Below are 25,317 nucleotides of genomic sequence, written 5' to 3' on the forward strand. Positions count from 1 at the left end.
GTTAATTGTTTACATGTTTAACAAAATGTACTGCACCAAATCTTCACAGACATATGGTGACAATCAGTACTGTACTGACTGTCAGTACAGTACAAGACTGTACTGACACCTCTTATAATATAATGAAGAGTCATCCAGAAAGCTGCCTGCAATATTTGGGAGAGGAACTCAGATTTGATAAGTGGATCAAAATTAGTGTAATGATTCCCTATTTAGCCTTTAAATCCATTCATTACGTGACATGGTATTTCTAATTAGGGAATGAAAATGTTGATTAAACATTTCTGTCATTTCAGATTAGACATCACATGTTATCTCTTTATTATTAAAACTTCCGTATTTTGAACATAGAAAGGAATTTGTAGAGTCAGGCATAGGGATTAAGTTTTTATAATGAGCCATTGGTCTTCATGTCAGGTTCCATAATAACTACTACAAGTTAGTTCAGTGGGAAAAAAGTGGAAATTAGAATAATGGCTGAAACTGTGTCATATTTGTACAGACTGAAGCATGATGGTATTGCAAGTATCCAAACTCCTTGAGACACCTCATTTCTACCTCTCCCACCACAGTTTCATGAAGGCACACTGCAAAGCAGGCAGTTAGCAAACAGCTGCTGGCAGGGCATCAGACATGACAATCATGGCTTAGCATTATTTTCTTAAGAGAAAATATCTCAAAACTTTTAATCAGAGGACAAGATTCCTGCAGGAGAAGCAGCACACTCTGGGGAACACACCTATGATAATTCTTACTGACTCTCTCTTTTCCTGTTATGGTCAGCTAGCATGGCTGTTGCTGGACTGTCTTCCCACAGAAAAACATTGTCAGGAAAGCAGACACATTATTTTCAGCTCTCCTGCTTTTCACTGCAGCAGCAAGATGTCACGCTGCTAATCAATTCTTATGGTTGCTTCAAAGCAACAAAAATAGGGTCTGTCCTAACCCAGGTAATCCAGCACAGGGCTTGGTGTCTGGGGCAACCCTCTGGGAAACAAACAAACAAACAAACAAACAAAAAACCAGAAAGAAACACAACAACAACAAAAACAAAACCAAAAAAACACACTTACTTTAGCCTCAAAAACACAGCACCTCCAGTGCTACACTACCTCCAGTGTTCCTTATGATTTACAGGGACTTTTCAGATGAATGGCTATTATCAATCATCTCTGCACTCCTAGCAGGAAATTAGATTCCCTGTTGTTTAATGCTACAATGCTTGACACAAATCTATGAATTAGTAGTCCCAGTAGTGCCACATTAAAAATCTATACTGTGGACAAAGAGGGGAAGAACATTTTTATCAAACATAGCAGACAGAACATCTTTTCAGACACTATCTCTCTGGTTTTGACTAATTTTTGATTTAATGTTGTGTTTTAATCAGCAAATAAACTATGTGAAAGGACAAGGAATGTAAATTTATGGAGCAAAAAACCCTCATGGCAGTCTTGTCTGCAGGTGGAACAATTTATGTCATTGTCATAGGTTGCCAACCAGGCCCATCATTCATTTCTTTAGAGGACTAAAAGTTTTCAGAGCTGCTTGTTTAGCAATAAATTTTGAGACATGTCATTCCTGATTGTTTTTATTAGGTGTTTCTCTGACTTAATTTCTGCTTTTCACTTATTTTTACCCTTCCTTTCTCTAGCTGTTTGAATAAAGCAGTGAACCATTGTCTCCATCAGAACAGCAACTAATCCTTTGACAGTTCATAGCACTTCTCTTATGGAAGAGCTCAACTTGTCTAAGAACTTGGGCCAAAGAGTGAGCATTCCATCCAAGCTACATCAGACAGGTGGTTCTGAAGGTGTTATTTGCAGGCAGTTATCTCCTTTTACCATCTAAATCTGATGGAAGCTTTCATCTTCCCTGGAAACACAGAGTTGCTTCCCTTGCCTGGAAAATAGTCCCAGCCTTATAGACATCAGCTAAACAATCATGGATTTGAATTAATGGATGTTGGCAAGTCTATCAGTGCTAGGCTAAGTGAAAGAAGAACCACAAACTGCCATCTGTATGGATTAAAATAATAAAACAGTAATTTAAAAATGCACCACACCAACTGCCTTTAACAAAAAACATGGAGCATTAACTGTAAATTCACTGCTAGACAACTCTCAGCCCTTGTGCTAGAATCTTCTTCATCACACTTAAAGGTCAGGCATGCCTCATCTACATTTTATGCTCCACCTGAACTGAAATCAGAGCCTAGTGTTGTTTCCCAAGTCCCATGAATCATCAGACTGTGAGATCAGAAATTTCCTTGAATGAGTTTTAGTCCCTACACAGCAAAAAGATGGAGAGAGGTCTGAGAAAAGATAGGGAAGATGAGCAATCACCTGCTGCTGATCCGCACCTGCATCTACCGCCCATTCTCTGCCAAGTACCACAGGACTAGCCAGAAAACCAGACAGAGAAGTTTTGGATACACAGTGTCTCTAATTGTTCTTGCCTGCTTCTACCTGAGATCTGGATAACTCATGCAGGATTGTTTTCAGGGGGATCTGATGGCACTAAATATGAAGATGGATATCTATGTGATAAACTAAGACACCATTCTATGCTAAAAATAAAATGGTGAACAAATTATTTAATTCCTGCAGAGAAGAGCTGCCTTCTGTGTAGGCTTAGCAGCTGAATACTGCACTCACCTCAACAAAGATGAAGCAGGGGATAATGGAATAACTTTTCTGGGTATTGTTTCCTAAAGCCATTTCTCATCACACTTCTTGGGGAGTCACTGTTCAAAACTTTATATCCTGAAAAAGAAAAGACAGTGGTATTTCAGTATATTTCATGTTCTTGCAAACTCCAAAATGAGGTTCAGAACATAGAGCACTGCCCTAATAAACCAAGGACAAAAAGACACTTAACTATGTACAAAATACCCTGAGAAAGCTCTCCCTCTGCAACACAAAAGAAGAGACACACATAGATTACAAGATACATCATATACAGATTGAAGGGCGATAAGGAATACAATACTTTTCTCAAGTAAAAGATTCTTTCTCAGAATTATAAAACCACATTTTTAGCGCACTGACTTGCCTACAGTGTGTTTTAAACCAGGAGATTCTGGTAATTTACTTGTAAAGTTGCATTTTAAGAGACATGCTTACAGTACCCTGACTTCACACATGATCATAATGCTTATCTGCATAAATCTGCTCAAGATAACAGCATGTGTTATGCACAGAACCTCACAACCTGTAACAAGCAAATGCAACAAGAATGCAATGAAGACCTGGGCCATTTCTGCAGAGCCTTTCTGTTCTATACATTTAACACACCGAACTCTACACATTTAGCATTACTCCGGACTACTTCCTATCCTAATTAACATAATCTTATAACACTGTGCTAAGACACTCTTTTTGCAAGAAAAGTAAAAAAAGCAGAGAAAAGAAGACTAACACAAGGACATTTCACTGACAGTGTGTGTCTTTTTCTGCATGCATGAGGCAACACATCAAGAAGGTAAATTTGGTTTAAATGCCTTTAGGGAGATACATAGTAGAACGGAAGACAGAGCTGGAAAAGCAATGTGTAGCCCAGAGCTGCCAGGTGCAGGACTGCACAAAGCAGGAGAGAATCAAAATCCTCCAATATTAATTTCAACCTGAGCACATCAAGCAAGAGCACAGATTTAGGCGGGTCCAGCCTCACTTCCAACACTCACAAAGAAACTCTGCCCTGATGACAAGCACCTCCAAGTGTCAGGGCCAGGGAGGAGAAAGGAGGTGGAAGCTGATGTATTCTGCAGGGCACTTTCCTTTGCACAGCATCTTCCTGTGACTCTTTGACCTCATTATCATCTGGGTGGCAACTCAGGCCTTGGTATATGAAGCCTATGAGGTTCACAAAGGGGTCACTGCTTTCTCAGCAGCTCTCAGCACAGTTACTTGGAGAAATACCATGATCAGCACAAGTGAGTCCATCTGACGTTATGATGGAGGAGCTGGATCAGCTGCCAGTGCTTGCCACCTGCACCATGATGCAGGCTCTCGTCTCATCCCCTGTGAACTTCTTAATGTATTCCTTATGTCAGCTTTTCACAGTTTGACCCAGAGTTGTAAAATACACAATGTGTACGATGGATTTAGGCACAGCAGAGCTACTATGACTCCAGTGAGGCCACATTCTGTGTCAAGAATAGCTTCTGAACTGCTAACCATTGAAAAATACAGTTTCAGGGCAAACAAAATAGTTAGGAATGTCACCTGTGACATGCCTCAGACACTCCCAACTCATACTGTACCCCATTCTAAAATACAAATATTCTCAAAACTGCATCGCCTGTAGGAAAGCATTTTACATGCCAGCTTCTCTCCTATGTGATGACACATTTGTGTCACGCTTAAGTAGTAAGAGACCAAATAGCTGCATGATCAGCTAATTCCCAGATTGCAAGAAAACTCTCAGCTAGCCAGTGCTTATCACAGCTGGTCTCTTCATCAGGTTACTTGACAAAAGAGTAAAGGGAATCAAAGGTGTAGTCTTGGTGGGAGCACCATCTTTTGTTTCTCTTCAGCTGGCAAGGAGTCTAGGGTTACTAAGCAAAACACAGATTACAGCAAACCCCAGATGCATCAGCCTGCACAGCAGCCAGAGATAATCCAGTTTTGCTCAAAGAATCATAATAAGATTTAAAAGAAGTTTTAGTAAAAGTCTTGTTCTCTAATCCAGAAAGATCTCTTCACACTGAACAAGTTTTTGTAGTGCAAAGCCTCTGACCAAATGGCAAATAAAAGCTATAATATCAGCATCAGCCTTCTCCATTTATTATTTCTATTTTTTCGACTGAATTGCTAAGGAACTCATGAGAGCAAAACTGTAACAGTCTTTTTAGATCCCAGTAGCCGTGACCTTTTCAGGCCTGATATATTATCACAGCACAGGAATAGAATGAGTCAAGCCTAGTCTAAATAATTAGGGACCACTGTAGAGGGAATATCACTAATCTGAAGCTCTGGTATTATGAGGTGCTTCCACTCTTAAAACAATATATATAATCATATAATGCAACATGTGTGAATTAATTAAAATTTGTTCTCATCTTGCTCAATTTACCTCACCTGTGCATTTTCAGAAAGCCCCATATTTACAGCACAGGAGGTTATTGTCTGGCATTTCCTGGGAGACCAAGTGGAGACAGAGAATATAAGTAAGTGAATTGAAAACTGAATGAAAAGGACAGCAAGGAAAAAGAGAATTCAAGCTGAAGAGATTTTCTTGCCACCGTGATCTGTTCAGAGGAATGGCTTTTAGAATGCCCCATTCAGGTATGTTTTAAAGCCTTTTATGTGAGCATGAGGCAAACTAGCATTCACTGGGCATTTATAGTGTAACTTCCTTGCAGCAGACACAGTACATTCAAGCCTTGTTCTGTGTGATCAGTCATCAAACCAGTTGATTTGTGGTCTGTTCCTCTAGAGACAGAGGTCAAATCTATAGCTTTTAAGCCATGTCCTGCATAGGTAGGAAGAGCAGATGAACAACGTATTTCACATACTGTCAGTTGATATCTGGGTGCCAATGGAAAATACTCAACAATATAGACAGGCTAACAGGCCCTGTTCATCATAGTTTTCAACTATGTTTCAGTTAATCAGAATCAATGCATATTTGTTTTGCAGTAGCTCAGGGACCACCAGTCTAAAATCCAGGAGCTGCTGCACAAACCACAGCAGCAGTGAAGCCACTGGCACATGTGGGATACCACCTCACAGCAGAATCCCAAATCTTCTCTCACCAGAGGTGAGGAGGGTAACCACTAGTCATCTGGTACCAGGATGTGATGCAAACACAAAAAAATTTATTTCTGTCTTTTAGTTTCACGATCTTTTCAGCAGCAGCTAACACTGTTCCAAAACACGGTGTAAACATTGTATTAGAAGGAACACCAACTATTTCAGTAACAATGCAAAAGATACTTGAAACATCAGTATTTCCTTACTTGAACCTTATGTTAGCAACTCACAAACCTCTGTTGGCAATTGGTTTCAAACTATAAAGATCTTTACTCTCATTAAAATAAGAATTCTGTTTACAAGTAAAAAAAAAAATCATCAAAACCTATGCACCATTCCATCAACAATCAGTCTGCCCAACTGAAACACAAATTGCATATGTCAAACCCCCATTTAATTAAGGAAACAAATTCAAATTAATGCTGCTGCTAACAATGATTATCTAAGCTTTGGCAAAGAACCGTATCTTTATAATCACTAGATATTATACTATCTATTACAGATCTCACTGTAAAGCAGGGTCCTCTATTTTCAGTGGGGGGAAACAGTTGAAGCAATTTGCCAAACATCACACAATGACTCAATGTATAGGCTGAAGAACACACATTTTTCTCAGACTCGACTTGTCAAGTGCTCTGTCCACGTGACAAGACAATCTCTGCACTTCAAATATGCTTGTTAGTTCCTGCAAAAGAACCACATAGGCCTCATTGTACCTTTTAGGAATACAGGTTTCTCTGACTGCTTGCTGCTGGAACCAGCAAAACACACACTACAACCTTAAAAAAAAAGGGCTGATCAAACATGCCCTGAGACATGACAGCCTCACAATCTCTCTTTGTAACTTCACCTGACATGTCCAAAAGCCCCACATTATCCCGGTGCATTCTCTGCATAAACATGCCTGTAATTCCAAACAGATTGTAACAGGACAACAGAGGGTTAAAATGTCTTCCCCAGAGGTCTCTTCCAAATAAACAAACCGATGCACCAAAAAGGGCTGAAGAAACAAAAGATAAGATTTTACAGCAAAAGGCAGTCATTATAGTCCAAGTGCAGACTTCTTTACTGTTTTCAAAGTAATTGAAATCACAGTGGTGGCATGAATCACTCCAAAAGCCATACTGCATGACAAAAAGCACAAATGGCTTTGTGGCATAAGATCTACTTGTCTGCCTTGCACTCCAAACACAATGCAGACCACTTGCCTGAAAACAGTAAAACTAAGAAAATAATATCATGGCTGCAACAATTAGAAGGTACCAGACAACTGGCACTCCATTTGCTATCTCAGTGGCCCACAGCACACTAATTTTTACCTACAAATATGAAGGTTATCCTTTGGATCATGTTGCCCTTGTGGAAATGTGGCCTACCCACAGTGGGGCTTGGGAAAGAGGGAAGATGCTTACATAGTCAGAGAAACCTTTACCCATTCGCTGTGAACTCAGAGACAGACAGCCATCAACACCATGGCCACTAGACCATGAACTACTATAGTACTACATGAACTAGATCATGACACTAGAATATGGTGTCAGACTGGAGCAACTTTTTCCAAACCTGAGTGCCTGAGTCACGCTTGATCTTTAGCAGTTAACTGTATAATTGTCTAGTAGCCGATCATAAACAAATGCTGCGTGCTAAGTTTCAGGCCTTGGATAGTGGCTGTTTCCAAGAGCACTTCTGTGTAAGCAGTGCAATGTCCCATTTTGCCATGACACTGAAAAGAGGAGCTAAACTGGTCAAGTAGAAGTTCAGTTTACTGAATCTAGATCTCACCCCAGGATACAATTTATTATAAACTCTCCTGGTTTCTGCCAGGAGAACTATACCATTTAATAGCTACACCATTCAAATAAATTGCCCTGTCAGTGAAAGTGTTTCTCACAGGTGTCTCCACAGACTCCTGGACAAGAAACTAATTACATATCACTGATGACAGCAAGGAAAGGAACAAAAACAATATGCAAAATAAACCCACACATGTTCACCATTAGAGAAAAACAATTTTGCAGCATTTAAGGCAAAAAAACACTTCCTCTGATGAGAATTCTGACCCTTTCCTGCTAGCAGAAGTTGCATCTTCACATTTAGCACTCAGCAGAGAAAATCACGTTACAGCCAATTGTGATACTTAAGTAATATAGTTCACAGCATATCTGAAATTATAGCTCTTAGTACAAAATACACCTGGTTATGAAGAAAGCTACATTAATAACTATCTTGATTCCTAAAATCATTCTTTTCAAAATGTGTTGCTGAATCTGTGGTGTCAAAGCAGAGTTTGGTACCTAGAAGAAAGTGATACCTCAGTATCAAGCATCCTGTTAGGGTTGTTTTCCCTTGCTACCAGCTTCATGTAGAAAATACCCCCTGACTAAGTGGTAAGCAACAGTACTAAATCTATGGATAGGCAGACTGATAAGGGTTCTGCACCACTTGTATCTTCAAGAGAGTTTAAGTGTTATGTCAGCACAGCAGAGGCCTTGTAACAGCTTCTCACCGTGGGGAGGAAAGTGAAATGTCAATGCCACCGCTTCTGTCAGCAGAATTTTCACTTACACCACTTTGCCAGAATCTCATAGATGAACCCAAACACATCTGTGTGAATAGCAGGTAGATATTAGCATGCTAATATCCAGAAAACGAAACAAAATGACCACAAGCTCTATTTTGAACCCTCTCAAATCCATGAGTCTCTTGTTTTCCAGCAGGCCTGAAAGTGTCATCATGTTGGTCTGCTCCATTTGGTGAGACACTGAATTCCTTCTGAAAACTTTCACTCTGTCACTTACTTTGTTTTGGTTTGAATGAAACCCACCTACATGTGGTGTCATATCAGCAAGGTCATATGAATAAAAGGTTTTACCTGCTATAGCTGATGCTCCTCTCTTTCACGCAAAATAGTGGTACATGATAAATGAAGAAGGAATCCGACTATGAGTTTCATTAGGGAATTCTTTTTAAAAAAATAAGCAATCTCCAGAAAAAAACCCAAAACCCACTAAATTCATCCATGCAATTACAAGCCTGTCTTGCTCATAACTCTCCTTTAAGTCAAAAAAAGTTAACTTCTAGGTCTCATTTCAGCCTTTCCAACTTTAAAGTGAACATAAATTAAACACTTTTGGGAGAAAGAAAGACTATTTCTGGCCTCCACCCATCCCACTTGAAGGCATAGAATCTTGATTTAGACTGATTAATTTGCCTTGTCATCTTTTCTGGACAAATATAAAAGGCATTTATTGTTTCTTTTACTTCTGATTGGTTAAAACTCCATCTATCTTCAAGGGTATTTACAGCAATAAAAGGGCAGTTGTGATTGCCATTTGTGGCTGCATTAAAGTGACTTCCTATACATAAAGGATTCTGAATTACAGACATTAGTTATATGATTAGTTTAATGAAAATACAACAGGCTATCATTCCAAAAGTAAATCAGTTGCATCTCTGGATTTCAAGTGTGTATCTTAATTAATCATGGGTTTGAGATATAGGTACTCTGCTTATGCTAAATCACCATTGTAAACGATTGCACAAAAGTTCTATGTTCAGTGTCTCATTTGCATAACTCATTTAAAAAAAAAAAAATCTCAACATCATTTCTGATTTGCACCTGACAGTCTTGCAAGACTCTGGCTGGAAACTAATGATCTGCCTGGTATTTGGGATACTATCATGAAGGCTTGTGACCGAATTTCACTCTCTGAAACCAGTTCCACTCCACTTGGTGGCTCCCCATGCAAGGCATCGACAGGCATTGAGGAAACGGAACAATTTCAACAGGAAAAAACCAGCAGCCTCAACCTCAGCCTCTTAACTGGTGAAAAAAAGGAGAGAGACATTGAAGGGAAAGAAGAAAGCAAAAGAAAACTTCAATAATACAAAGGGTAACAATGTAATGGTGCAGATGAGAGGATGAGCTACAGAAAAACTCCTCTGGGATGGGGGGTAGAGAGGAAAACAGACCATAACTCTTCCGTGTGCTGCAAAACAATAAGACTGAAAATTTTTGTCTATCAATACAACAGACTCTGGAAAACACTCCACCCTTACCTTCCCAAAAACATCAGGGTTTTGCAGAAGATATTTTAATATTATGTTAAAATTATTAAAATGCTGTTTTATAAGAAAAAAATGTTCAAAGACATTTTTCTCATTCAGAAAATTTACACTTTACTCCAGAAAACTGATCTTTTTTTCTTTACAAAACCTTCTTAGCCAACTGTCCTACTGAAAACTCTTGAGCTATTAAAAAAACCAGCTAGCTGCTTACATGTTAGCAAGAATGAGAAATATTTTTATTTATAATAGAGCTTCACAGCTCTGCACAGAACTTACTTTGGGAATCCCAATATTAAAATGTATTTCAAAAATATATGCTGTGTGGTGCTCTTGTGTGCCATATCTGCTGAGCCTAAGTCCAAGCACGCTGCTGATCCACACATTTAAATGCAAGGATGAAGCTTCTGCAAAGTGCCAGCTACTCTCAGGCCTCAGATGGACATCTCTGAGTAAATTTCCAAACCCCTCTCCTCCCACTACCCTTCTATGACAACTTAGGAAGCCAACACTACCGGAGGGTGTTCACACAGGTCATAGTATGAAGATCAACGGACAGAAATACTGAGATGAGCACGGAAAGGAACAGAGCACAGCAATGCCAGACAGGGTACGGGGATGAAAATCAGGTGATTAACATGTTTCTATTTATTTCCAAGTTTTTTTCCCCAGGGGATGAATTCTGTGTTGAAAATTTTCTCCCAAAATCACGGTGAGCTGGTTTAGAAACTAGTCATGTAACAGACACAAGCCAGTGGACTCCAGATAGAAAGAAAAAAACACATTCCTTTTGTCCCCTCAGGGCTCAGCAAACTGTGTGAGTATTGATTGCAAGCTGTAATATTATGAAAGTAAACAAACAACTGCCTCACCAAAGTGTAGTCTTTCACAACGAGGTCCCGGGGCAGGGCCTCTTGCTCCCCTTATATTCTGGTATTCATTTTGGCAGGGGAGCTGTCAGGGACACAGAATGACTGCACAGACTCCCACTCCTGTAAACCTGGCAGCAAGCTCAATCTTATGTGGATCTTTTGTCAGTTCACTTGGTTTTTAAAACTCCACCTTTATCCCTTGCCAAGACAGACAAAGATTTATAGCATAACTGCTCTTTTCCCTCATAACAAAACACCTTGGTAGAAGCTCTCCTCAACAGCAATGAAGAAAAAGGTTTTTTGCATTCCTCTTTTTTGTAATCTCTGTCTCTATTATGCAGCCAAAGGAAGCCAAGTATAACCCCCATAGCCCAAATTTGCCCACTTCTAATGACAGTAGTGTAGTACAGCTCACGCAGTTTATGTAGGCCTCCAAAACACTACCTGGATGGAAATTAAGAAGAATTTAAGAATTTTTTGTTAGACAACAACAGTCTAAAAAAACCCCAACTTCTTATTAGTCCAAATCTACTTATTACTATAAAAAATACAGTCAACTATAACAAAAGTGTTTCGGATTTCACACATTTTGTAAACTCTCTCTCTTGTCTATACTGTTATGCTATCCACAGAATCCTCCATGAATTCTGCTTAGTCTGGAATAGGAGAGAGGGCTGTTGCAAATTGTCCCTGACCACAGCTTTTCTCTGAGAGAAAGGCACTAGGGCTGCTGGCGAGAGCTTATTCCTCTCTAGTCTTATAAACACCTCCTAGTGGGTGGGGTGGCCGGTTGTAGCTTGATTGGCTCTGGTACCATTTTGTGTTCACAGGCTTCCGTATTGTCCCATGTCTGCTCTTCACCATGCTGCCATTCAGAGAATAATTAATTTTAAAAGAATAGAGACTTGTTAGGTCTATCCATTAGGCAGAGAAACTGATAAAGATTATTATAAAAATAAACACTAAATTATACAACCATATAAAAGCAAGCTAAAGCTAAAACTGATTAGGTAACACTTATCACTTTTTCAGACAACTGCTGTAAGAGTTAAAAGGGCAGAACGAGCTTCAGGCAGGCCCTGACAACCAAGATTTGACAAACCTTTGTCGTTGCAGAATTATTTCAGAACCTGTGTTGTAGAACCTACCAGAAAAAGCAGTAACATTTGTCTGGGTACAAGGCCACAATCCAGATTTTCATAGACAAGAATGCCCTAGATTTTGATAGACTGAAAAACATGATTCTTCACCTGTGAATCCAGCAAGACTCTTGAAACACTTATCTTGATTTAAACTTTTGATTAGGGTCAACCTTGGTCTTCTTGGAGGTCTGTATTCTTCCCTGTCTAATTTGGTCTCATAACACCTATAAAGGCCTCAGAGAAGCTCACACAGATAGCTGTTGGAACTATTAGGCATTTGTTTTTTAAAGCCAGTACAGTCTACATAAACAACCTGAACTGTTACAATTAAAGTGACTTAGCCCACAAAGACTAATTCTGAAATTCCTGTAGCTGAGGCCTTAATGTTACTTCTAAGAGCATGACCTTACTGAAATCACATCCTCTAAGTTTTAATGAGACAAGCACCTATTTCAGGTCAACTGTATACAGAAAGTTAGCTTGTAGTATTTTGTGGATACTTATACACTAGCATGAGCATGTGTTCATAGAAATTCATATAAACTCAAATGCAACCGGAGCATGCAAATTGCCTGAGAGACTATGGCAGAAAATAAAGGGAATAATTTTTTATGCAATCTGACATGATCAGAATATAATTAAACAGCCATTTGAACACTTAAAACTGACAGAAGCATATAAATATGTCATCATGTCCTGTGCTGTTTGCTGCCATCCTCCCAAGTAGACCATCAGAACATTATGTCTTGTTTAATAATCTTCCACTGCTGATGCATAGGCCTCACCTCTAGAATACCATTATTCTAATTTTCAAAAATTATCTGATTAGCTCTTTAAAAATGGAAAAATTATTTCTAGCAAATTTGCATAAGACTACATATCAGACATACATACAAAGAACTACTATTTTACAAAAAAATGTTATTTTCTGCTCATCTGAGGGCCACTCATTTATACACTTTTTTAAAATACCACAAAGAGAGATTAGACAAATGTGCAGTCACCCCATTCACAACACTGTAGGACTTATGCACTCTGTTAAAACTCAGTTTATGATGGAAAGCAGTTCTAGATTTGGCTGATCTATGCACAATTGCTGTTTTTAGTGCTCAAAACATAACATTTTATAAGTGCACTGGAGTTAATTTCTCTAGGTATGTGCACACACATATTTGTGGAGGCCTCTGAGGCAACCACAGAGGAAGCAGTGCTTCCATGGAAGGTCTATAACCTCTAAAGCAGTTGTGTTGTTCCCTGGGAATTCTCCCTAAGAGACTCCCTTGCTGCTTATGGTAGGCAGAAAACCTTCATAGTCTCATGAGCCTTTAGTCCGTCCGTAATGCCTTGTTCTGGATTCATTGTTATCCCCCTTCTTGGGTTTTATCCTCCCTGATTAGTGCACTTTTGGATCTGCTCCCCAACTGGCTGTTTTCTCAATCCCTTTCCCTATTGGCCATTGTGGTAAACCCCATCCCCCCAATTCCCTATATAACCCCGACTCCTGAGAGTCTGGGGGGTGTTTTGAGTGGATGGGTCCGGACAACAAAGAAGGATTCAGAAGACCAAGGAGACTCCTGTTCTTTGTTCCCTTGCCGCCTGAGAGAAGACCTGCCTAGCCAAGCTGCCGTTGTAGCTAGAGCCTGAAAAGCTGACAGGCTCGGTTGCCTTGGCAACCATTCACAAAAGAGGTGATCCTTGCATTGGAGGGCCTGTCCTTTTCAGAAGGAGATAGAGATTGTCCTTTTCAGAACGACTCACTAGGAAAGTTGTGGCACCCAGAAGACCCCCGCCAGGATCTGGGTAGTCAGTGACATGTATTCATTTACACACCATTTAAAAAAAACCCCAACATATCGAAACACTGTATTCCCTAATCTACTAAGCCAAATCAATATTAATAATATGAAATATACATATTCTCACAAAGGAAACAGTTTTCTGATTTGGAGATGATTACAGTTTCAATTTTGACCTGCTTCCCTTAGTTCTTAACTTTTCTCCTGGCACCTCAGCCATAAGAACCGACATATAATAAAAACATTGCATCACTCTGTTTGCATATGTGACAGTACAAACAAAACAAGAACAGGGAAAGAAAAGCCAAGAAATGCTAAGTCATCGATATCCATGACAATGGAATGGATTACATACTGCAGCAAATACAGCATCCTGGCTACTTCATCTTGTGTTTGCATCCGTTCTTTGCTCTGCTATAAGCAAGTCCTTAACCCCTCATTCTCCTTCACTACCTGCTTCCTTAAGATAGCTGTCCTAAGAGCAGGTGTCACTCTCTGCACCTGCTATCCAGTCGTTTTGGTGGTATCAGTATGCAGCTGCTCCTGGGCTCTTTAATTCCTGGTGAACTCCCAATACTATCAGAACCACAGGCTTTCTCCAGTCTCCGCATTTTAATTTTGTGTGAGCTCAAGGAAGACAAGAGACTTCCTTGTCTCTTGTTGAGGGCTGTCAGCTGGGACTGAGAGACTAGGGCCACTGGGTTTTATTTATTTTCTTGTGCTGAGACCACCTCCACCCTCACTCCCCCCGAAATGCTCCAGCATGGTATTTACTGAAGCACTGCCTTGCTGTTTCCACTCCCTCCACAACCTTTGTGCTAACCAAAGGTACCTGCTACAGCTTCCTTCTCCTCATGTGTACTTTGCAAAGGCAGCAGTTTGTAGTACCTCTTTGTATTTTCCTAGCCCTAGGATTTTTCTTTAGCTTATAATCATCTCTTTTCCTCCCAAAGACTCCTATTTCTCTTAACGGGATTCTGTCTCAGGGCATGTAGTTCACATATTTCTAAGACGTACAATTAGATGCAAGACCAACAGAATGCATGCTAACATCTGTGGTTTACCACACTAATCTCCAAATTTTAGAAACTGCAAACAGTACCAGGGAAAAAAATCTGAGACGCCCACCCCACCATCCTAACATATTATGCAACTTGTAAAACATACAGAAAAAGTAAAAACTCCAAGCTAGAGATGAAATAGAAATAGTTCTAAAAACTTAATAGCACAAAATCATGTTTTTTTCACACCCCAGTGAACTGCTTTATGCACACCTTGATGTGCATGCACCCTGCTTTGAAAGCCACTGGTTTATTAACAGACCACATGCACAGCCTGAGGATCTCTTCTGACTTAAATATGCTTTTATTTGGCATATGGCTTTTCTTCCAACATAACTCTCACTTTTTAATATTACTTTTAAAGCTTGCAGAAGCCAATGTGCCTTCTCTGAACCATGATTTGTGGCTGCAGGGGATACATCTAACTCTGCTTTTATAGCCACCCATTGAACAGCTGCAGGGAAAGTTTGCACAGCATTTCCCCATCCAACCATGGCAAGGCAAATACTACATCTTCATTTAAGAAGCCATTCAGAGCACGTATTTTTATTTCAAGGGCCCAATTTCACAGGCAAGCCTATTCAAAGTTTTGGGGTCAGCTCAGCAATTTAATAACGGACAACTCTCTGTTTTCTCATTGCGCATTTCTTTCCTTCCTTTATTCCAGCAGTAAAGGGTTCTCCAAAATTCTCAATGAAGAATTCCAGCATCTCCTTAACAGGAACAGCAGAACTTGTGAACTTCTGTTCTTCCAAATGAAGAATGGGTCAAGCCACAGGTCTGTCCACCCCACTGCTTTGGTAACAGCTTGGGTGAGGCATTGCATTGCCTTTAGTGCTGCACTCAAAACTACCCACCTCAAAACTACCCACCTCAGCTCCACAATTTCATAGTGGAGCTGCTTATAGATTTTTTTGATAACGCACAGCACTGCTAACTGATAACTGCTGCAAAACTAATCTTAAATTTTACTCCCTCCCAATTTACATGCTCCATCTCATCTTCTCACTCTTGTCTGTCCTTCAGCTTGAAAGCTTCTTGTCCTCTTTACATTATTCCCTTGCATATCTGGTTTCTTCACAGGACAGAAAATGTATTTTTTCTGCCAGGTTTGCAAATTCTTGGACAATACCCAGGACAGTCCTGCAAGAATCAGGATTCCAAGAGTTGGTATCACTGTAAAACCCACATCCCTAGGTGTCCTTTCTTTTCAAATGAAAAACAAGGAAGTGACCAGTTAGGGAGTTGCATGAGCAAGCTTCTACTTCTGCTCTGGTACAGTCATAACTCTAAGAGGATGTATACCTGTTAACACTAAGAGGATGTATACCTGTTTTCTGACCTCTCTCTTACAGATGTTCCTGGCTTTTCTATTTTTTATCCAACTTTGCAGAAAAATCTACTCAAAGTAAAAATTAAAATAAAAACTTGGACCCAACTATATTGAGGGATTGAGATGATGGGATTGTAAGAACTGCACTGCACATTTCTTTTCAGAGCTTCCAGTGGAATCATGAGGTCTTGTATCATCCCATCTATAATGCCCAGGCAACAATACTATGCACAGCTCAGCTTAAAAGCCATCATTATGCATCTACTTCCCCATTTTAAGTGGAGAAGGAATAACCAACACCTGTGTGACAGCTGGCATCTTTGCTAACAGAGCAGAGACTGACATTGACTCCTCCAAAACAAAAAGGTGCTTTAGCCCGTGTCCACTTCTCTGCAGGAAATGCTACAAAAGACGTCCAAATTCTGCAGACCAGGTATCTGAAGGATCAATGAGACATTTTAATCCCCAGCTGGCCTCAGCTGCTCATCGTTCAGAAGTGTGTCCAAGCACACTTATTGTTGCCCTCCACTTCTAGTGACAAGTACATCCACTGGGAGATGCTTCTGCTCCTCCTGCAGTCATATACATTAATGATCCCTGCAGAGACCAGAGCTGCCACGAAAATGGTCACACCTCGATTTTTCAGCATCTGCAAAGCACTGGTGAACAGCATTGGTGTACAGTCACCAAAGGCAGGGAGAGCACTTCCATAAACAATATTGTTCAGCAACAGCTAAGACTATGTTTCTGTTTTAGTAAAAATTCATCTTTCAGCCTCCCAAATCTCTGGATCAAAGGTTCCAGAGCTGTATCTCCATGCATTGTTCAGACACTAAAACCAGCTGTAATTAAGAACTGTTAAGAATATCACTGGTTAACTACACTATAGTGCAGACTATATTCTGACCCAAGGGCTGCCTGTCCTCTTACAGCTGCTAAAAAGCCACAGAAAAGCCAGACTGTGCATTCAATGTGTCCAGCAGTCACAGGCCCACCACTTTACAGAAAGCTGAAAGGGCTATCAACACTTTCTGTTTACAGTTTTCATCACAGGCATCCACACATTCCAGCTCTGGGGTCCCCAGGATGCTGAAAGGAGATCAGAGGAGGCCACTATATTGATCACAGCACTAGTGCTCCTCTCCTATGAAGAAAGACCTGTGGCTCTTCAGCCTGGAGAAGAAAAGGCTTTGGACAAGCCCTTCATTACCTAATGGGAGTTTACCAGAAGGCTGGAGAGGGACTTTTCACAAGGGCATGGAGTGGCAGGATAAGGGGCAATGGCTTTAAGATAAAGGAGGGTAGATTCAGATCAGGTATTAGAAAGAAATTCTTCTCTGTGAGGCCCTAGCACAGGCTGCTCAGAGAGGCTGTAGACTCAACATCTCTGGAAGTGTCCAAGGCCAGGTTGGACAAGGCTTTGAGCTACCTGGTCTAATGGAAGGTGTCCCTGAGCTTTACAATTCCTTCCAACTGTAACAGTTCTGTGATTCTACAGTGCAAAATAAACCCCACAGTAATTTTAAGACAGCTGCAGATACACTCTTCCAAGCTAATACTTGACACTGCTTTTTCAAATTATCTTTTGAGTCTTTCTCAGTGATGATTTGTGGACATAGCAGGACTTAAAGAAAATCAGAAAACTTTATGATGTAGTCAGAAGCAGTTCCACGACTTTTGCACCAAGTCTGGATGCTGCCAGTGTCTGCCAGTGACTTCAATTAGGTGAGATTCCTACTTTCTTTCTATCGAGACACTGCTGCCAGAGGAATAAAATTCATTCCACTGTTAAACTAGCATGCTCCTTATCGTCAAGCAAGGTTTTATAACAGGCAGGAAAAAACAATTTGATCTATGTATCTCTGTCTAGAATTCTTCTCAGAGGAAGTCCTAATCTGTACTATCTAGAAAACAAGAGACAAAAATAACCTCATTTTCAATACATGGAACTTTTTTAGAAGGGCTCTTCACAGGCCTTAGACAATTTTAGCTCAGCATTCTTATGGGAAAACATCACAAAAAATCAACACAAGTGATACCAGCAGGATGTCTTCCTTTGAAGAAAACTTCAGCTTCTGAAGTTTGCAGTCTGAATCCGTCAGACACCAAAGGTATACACTTCTGTCTTTGGCATTGCCTTTTGTTCTCTAAGGTCACAGCAGTGACTGATAGGAATGTGCCACTAAAGTCAGACAGGCTTTAAAAATAAAGGCCTCTATATCCCCACAGATGGATTTGCTTGTTGAGACTAAGTATGACTGGAATAAACTCTGATCAAAAGATGTTTCCATTTCTTTAAGTACATCATTTCCCCTGGAATAATCTAGCAGATTGTTGCTAGTCCAGGTAATCCACCAAAATAATCTGAGGATAAATTAAAGTTCTAGAAGCTGTTTCCAAAAATTCATGTGACTGCTAACAGTCACTCAACCCTCTTCAATATTATTCAATATCTTCAACTTTCATCATATTAAGAGCACTCAGAGCACTGCAGGAACCAACTGCACCATTACTGAGGACAGAAGCAAGTCTTGTAGCTAAACCCAGAGTGAGCTCTGTGTTAACACACGGACTAATAACAGTTCATCTGAATGCCCAGATCAGTTTGATTTTTCTGACATGGACACAATCTCCGCATGGATCAAAAGCAAGCAGAGGCCTATCAGAAGAAAACATTTTCAGAGTGAGTGTTGCAACAAAACTATTAGGATTTGCATGAGGAAAACATGAATCTAAGTGGAGGGAAGCAGGAAGCAGATAGACAAAGTGTGAGAAGAAACAGCAGACAAAGGGTTAAAAAGAAAGACATTAATTAATCACCAGAGTACTGCAAGGAAACTTTCACTGAAACATAAAAGATAAGCTGCCAAGACAGTGAAGAACACAGCTGTAAACATAAGATACTGCAATAAGGAAAGCATCTGAACTGTGAAATTCAATAACTTTGCACAAGACTTGAGAGAATGTAGAAAAGGTGAAATGAAATATAATTATGTGAAAGATCCATGCTAGCACCCACTGCTAGACTACAAATGAAACATGGGCCTAAACCCCATTCACAACTGCCAGCCAAGCAGTGTCTCAGAGATGCAACAGGACTCCACCTTGGAACTGGGTCACCTGTCCAATTCACACCTGAGCCACGCTGTTTTAATGCACTCATTAACAACAGGATACAAACATGCCTTGGTCAATGGCCCACTACAGAGAAAGGGCTCTGCTATTAAACTGAGTGAAACCATGCACACTAAAAACAAAGTCCAAACTCATCTTCGTGAATTTTTAATAAATTCACAAGCTTGGATGAATACAGTAACACCAAAGATGAGTGATGAGGCTGACAGGCCTGAAGGGCAGAATGCCATCCATAGTGACCTGGATAAGTTCAGGAAGTGGGCCCTTGGGAATCTTACCAAGTTCTACAAGGCCAAGTACAAAGTACTGCACCTTGGTCAAGTCAGTCTCACAAAATGGACTGAGAGCAGTCCAGAGGAAAAAAGACTTGGAGGTGTTGGTAGACAGAAGGCTGGACATGACCTAGCAATGTGTGCTGGCAGATCAGTTGTTTCTGGGCTGCCTCCAAAGTACTGTGGGCAGCAGAGGAAGGGCATTCTGCCCCTTTGCCCATGCTGGTGACACCTCACCTGCAAAGCTGCCTCCAGCTCTGGGGTCCTGGCACAGCAAAGATGCGAACCTGCCCCAGTAGTCCAGAGGAGTCCACAAAGATGCTCAGAGGGCTGGAGCACTGCTCCTATGGAGACAGGCTGAGAGATTTGGGGTTTTTCAGCCTGAAGAAGAGCAAGCTCCAGGGAGACCTTTTTGTGACTTGAAAGGTCACAAAAAAGAAAGATGGAGACAAATATTTTAGTTGGGCTGTTGACATATAAAAAGGGATAGTGGTTTTAAAGTTAAGGAGCATCAATTTACATTAGATATTAGAAAGAAGTTCTTTTACAATGAGGGTGATGAAACACTGGCAGATATTGCTCAGAGAGGTGGTGGATGCCCCATCCCTGGACTTATATTCAAGGTAAGGCTCGATAGGGCTCTGAGGATCCCGATCTCCTGTAAGATATCTGTGCCTATGGGTGGAGAGTTGAACTAGAGGGCCTTTGGAAGGTCTCTTTTAACTAAAACCATTTGATGATTCTACAAAGATAACAAGCAGCTTGAAAAATAAATTCAAAGAAGCAGAATTACAGAACCGAGGCACTGATGGCTGACCATCATCTCTTCTTGATAAAGACTGAGGCCACTAACCAAAAGACTCAGAGGATCATCATAAGGACCAGTATGCAGGAGAAAGGGGCAGGTACTGGCAAGTGTATGTAATAGTTTTACTTGATTGATGGAAGGGAATTACTTGAAAAAAAGCGGATAACTTGCACTGCTCACATAATTTCTACCAGAGTAGCAGCTGGTGTGTGTTGACTAAACTGTTAAGACACAGATTAGAAAATAACCTCTTGGCTCTGCATAGAAGGTATATTTTCTATATCCTGTATAGGCTGCAGAAGAATAAGAAGAAACAACATATTATCTGATAAATTTTTAAAAAAACTTATCAGTCTGAAATGGTTATCCCTTTTCAACTTCTCTGTATTCCTTCCCGAGTTACTAATCACAGGATATTTCACTGATTGGGGTGACAGTTTGATAATACCCAGCACCTTATATTTTAACTTGATCTCACCTCACTAATTTTGTCTTAAATTTGAAAGTGTTCTCTTCTCCCTGTATATTCCACACCAATTTTTGATGTTATTACTGATCTTGTTCTTAAGTCATGAAACCTGATGATTATCCATAAACCAAGGTATTTTAGAACAACTTTCAAAACAGGACTTTCAAGTACTCTTAAGTAAGAAATTACTAACTACATATATGCTGTCTAAAATCATGAGACAGACAGTAATAGTTTACAATATTTACTTGACAACTATTCTTTTTAAGGTATTACTCCTTAATTGCTAATATCCTGGGTTTTTCTAGCTTTTGTAATGCATATCTTCCTTTCACAAGGTTTTTCAATGAAAGCATTGTGAGTGGAACTTCAACAAAAATCAAAACAGAGATTATGTGGCCACTGAACTGGGAAAAAAGGCTTTGAGACAGACATGAAATATAATACTACAAACACGTTTTGTACAACCTGATCATCCACACAAGATTCTATACACATAATCTTTGGAGACTAGAAGAATGGAAATGCTTGAAATTCTTTTCGGGTGGTAGCAGATCTCTGCCCATCCTTCAGTGGATGAACATAGGAAGGCGTTTTTCTTCTGTTTTTGAAGATGTAATAGTTCCAACAGAAATGCTTTTATGGGAGCAGGTTTTTTTACAAGCCCCACACTCAAAAGAAAAATGGTGCACACATAGAAGAATGTCTGTTAAACACTAGTTTCACAAATGACATTTTCTTTTGAGACACTTATCCCCAGGAAAACGGCTGATGAGAAGAAGCTGCCTGATTTAAAACCAGTGGACTGATACATGATTGTTACAGTTGTCTTGGTTTGGGAAGACAGGTATCTGCCAGGAAAAGATGGAGCTTCCCTTGGAATGGAGAATGTAAATCACTACTACCACTCTTTTTCCAATTATAATTTTTTTCAGTTAAAAGCTTTTAGGCAAAAGATTTTAGAAAAAGGAATAGCAGTTTTTTACTGGTATGTGAAATGAATAAAATTGTAAGAAATTCCCATTTTTGACACAGTCTGTCATTTGTTAGGAAGGTTATGCTGTTTAAAATGTTATGCCAGTTGTACCCTGTCTGTTAAGAAAGCTATGCTGTTTGTACCAAAATCTGTACCCTCAAAACCTTATTCCAAGTTCTATACCCCCTCTAAAACCCCGGGTTCCCTTCCCCTTCCGTCAGGCTAGGCTGTCGCCATTCCCCGCCGGCTCCTCGAACTGCTGGCCCCGCCTAATAGGAAAATCCAAAGACTTCCATGGTGCACCGCTCCAAACGGAAGTGCAGTTGCCAGCAAGCGGACCCAAAAGCCGGGACCCAGCACAAAATCCAGATAAAAGAGAGACACTACAACAACGAGAAGACCCTCAGCTACCTAGGGACTGAATTCTGCTTCTGCCGCCTCGCCATGACTAGAAGGAGACTGGGAAACAGTGAGACCCCTAGACCACACGAGCCCAACTAAGTTCCTGGGGATTCCCGTGAGGCCGGAACTCCCGACTCTGCAGCGAGAGCAGCGGATTCGTCTGCTCAGCGGCGGCCCGAACGAGAACGGAGAGAACAGCGAGAACGGCGAGAACAGCGAGAACGGCGAGAACGGTGATAGGAGAGGCGACAGCGCAGGCGACCCCTCGAGTTCCCCATTGAAAGAGCTGACTAATAAAGGCCTTTCAAAGGAGCAGGTCTCCTGCCCCATTTTTAACAATTTGGGGCCTCGTCCGGGATCTAAGCCACGCCCAGAAGAGGACCAGGATGGGAAGGCGCAGCCCGGCCTCGGACCTCCTGGACAGCTGGACATCCCGGACCAGAGGACAACGCTCGCCAGCCTCGTGGGACACCACTGAGCAGCATCGGTAAGACAACTGGTGGCGGGAGTGGAGACGAGCGAGTGTGGAGTGAATGAGAGGGGGGCCGGCAGCTCGGACCCCCCAAGCAAGTTTGGACTGCTGAGTACCACGTTTACGCACCCCCGCAAGCGGGCCGGCCGGGAAAAGCAGGAAGCGAGTGAACTGAGAGTGACTGAGGCGTCTCCAGGGGCATAGGGGCCCCCCTCCGGACGTGCGGAGGAATTTAGAGAGTGAGTGGCACGTCAAAAAAGTGTGTGGCAGAAAAGGCTTGGGCCAATTTCAAGCATGTGAAAGGGTCGAGCAGTGTAAGGCACGCACCACACTAGCTGAAGTTACAGCCTGGAGTGTCACAGGACACTAGCACTGGCTGGGGTAGCGGCTGGAACCCTAAAGGCGGGTTGCCCAGGCTACTTTCGGGGCTTGTGAGTTGGCACTGACTGGGGTAACTACCGGGGTGTGGGGAGAGAAAGAGAGCACCGGCTGAGGCTATGACCTAGAGTGTCTGAGTACCAGCTGGGGTAGCAAAGACAGGCTGCTTTCGGGGTGCTTTGGAGACTGGCTGGGGTAGCTGTCGGGGTGCTGGGATAAAAGAGGCTGCATTGGTTGGGGGTATCTTGGGTACGCTTTCCAGGTTCGAGAGTGTCGTATTGGTCAGGGGTACCCAGGGAAGAGGTACGCTGTCCGGGTACGGAGAGGCAGGACTGGTCGGGGGTGCCCAAGAGGACGCTGTCCGGGTGCAGAGGAGTGAGAGTTAGGGAACTCCGGAAGTGCGAGGGACTTAAAAGGTAGGGTGAGTGAGTAAATCGCACGCTGTATGTCCAAATCCTGGCAGTAGGTAGTAACTAGACCGGCCGCTTACGGGGATTTGCCTGACTTACAGGAGAGAAAAGGAGTGCTGGCCAAGGGGTAGTGGCTGAGACCCTAAGGGCGGGTCACCAGGCTACCTATGGGGCATTCCGAGCACTGGCAGGGGTAGTGCCCAAACCCTAAGAGAGGGTCCCTGGGGCTACTTACAAGTGTTCAAAGAGTGAGTGAGAGTTAAAATTTGGGTTGCCCATCTTTAAATTTGTGTGTGTGTAGGGGCACCTTAAAGAAGTTTAGTTAAAACAAGGTCAGATAATTTTGCTTTGTGTTGCCCTGAAATAAAGTTTCCGTCAGGGTAAGAGCACTGTAGTTTTTATTTGAGACCCAGTGAAAATGGGGGCGTACATAAGTAGATGGAGCCAGTTGAAGAGAAAAGAGAGAAAAAGATAAGAAATATTCCACCAGACAGTCCACTAGGACAAATGTTGGAACTATGGGAGGTTGACAATTAGCTCAATACTTGAAATCCCGAGGAGTTTCAAGTACCGAACAAATACTCTAATGCTGCCTGTTGGCAGAAACAAGTAGTCAAAAATGAAACAGCAAACATATGTAAGTTACAGCAAGGGAAACAAAAGAATGAAAAGCAGAAGGGGAACCAAGAGGAAGCTAGCCATAATTGGGACCCCTTAGAACATTTGCCTCCTCCTCCAGTTTATCCCGAAGTACTACAAACTATCCCTACTAATCCTCCAACCTCACCTGAAAATCATATCCCACCTTCCCAAACTGTAATCCCTGTTCCTTTCCCAGCTTGCCCCCCTCCAGTTTAAAACCCCTCTTGCCCTCTGCCGTTTCCTAACACTGGTCTAGCCTCCTCTCCTTCACCATCCACAATCCCTGCACCCCCTCACAGCTGGGAGCTAAGTCTGGCACCTAACAATGCATCCTGTCAGGCAATAAAAAACTCAGAACAGTAACACCAGGTTAAAAACCAAACTCTTTCCCCTAAGGGAAGTCCCGATAGGTGAGGCAGTTGGAGGAACAGGGTTTGTCAATGCACCTTTAACAGCGTCAGATGTCAGAAATTTTAAGAAAGAGCTGGGGAATCTAGTTGAAAACCCAATGGGAATTGCCAACCAGATTGACCAGTTTTTGGGCCCAAATATTTATACATGGGAAAAACTAAACTCCATCTTAAATATACTCTTCAATCCAGACGAGGTTTGGCTGGTTAGGACAGCAGGGATGCGCATCTGGGAAAGAGAAAACTGAATTGGCCCTCCCGGTGACCAGAAGTTGCAAGTAGCTGACCCAGGGAGGGATCAGGCAGAAGAGAAGGAAGGAGAAATATAGAAGATTATAAAAACTTGGTAATAAGAGGCATTAAAGAATCAGTTCCCCAGAGTAGTAACACCAAATTAGCCTTTGATGGAGCCCAAGAAAAAGATGAAACCCCAGCAGCCTGGCTGAGCAAGCTCAGACAGAACTTCCGGCAATATTCTAATTTAGATCCAGATAGCCCAGAGAAACAGATACTATTAAAATTGCAATTTGTCACAAAATCCTGGCCAGATATCAAGAGAAAACTTAAAAAGATAATAAAAAGAACCAGTATTGATCTCCTAAATTTCCTAGGGGAAAAGAGCCTCAAAGTGTCAAAGAACAAACTGCAGTTTGTAGAATCACAAGTCACCTACCTTGGACACCTCATTGGGGAAGGGTGTAAGAAATTAAGCCCTGAAAGAATCTCAGGTATACTCTCAATCCCAGCTCCAACCACAAAAAGAGATATAAGAAAATTATTAGGACTATTTGATTATTGCAAGCTGTGGACAAAGAAATATTCCCAAAGTGTTAAATTTCTATATGAGAAATTAGTCTAACCTGAACCTGTAAAATGGACCAATATAAATGAAGAACAATTGAAAAACCTAAAGACTAA

The 25,317-nt window shown here is 41.4% G+C and overlaps 1 protein-coding gene across 1 annotated transcript in view; it reads right to left on the reverse strand.

Annotated features, from left to right (window-relative positions):
- PLPPR1 (phospholipid phosphatase related 1) overlaps positions 1 to 25,317 on the reverse strand; it is a 108,726-nt gene that overhangs the window by 65,930 nt on the left and 17,479 nt on the right. Inside the window, exon 2 of the mRNA XM_066339268.1 lies at positions 2,658 to 2,765. Coding sequence (XP_066195365.1) covers positions 2,658 to 2,720 — 63 coding nt within the window. The 5' untranslated portion in view covers positions 2,721 to 2,765. The remainder of the gene's footprint in view (positions 1 to 2,657; positions 2,766 to 25,317) is intronic.

Source organism: Sylvia atricapilla, chromosome Z, assembly GCF_009819655.1.
Source record: "Sylvia atricapilla isolate bSylAtr1 chromosome Z, bSylAtr1.pri, whole genome shotgun sequence".
NCBI classification, from domain to species: domain Eukaryota; kingdom Metazoa; phylum Chordata; class Aves; order Passeriformes; family Sylviidae; genus Sylvia; species Sylvia atricapilla.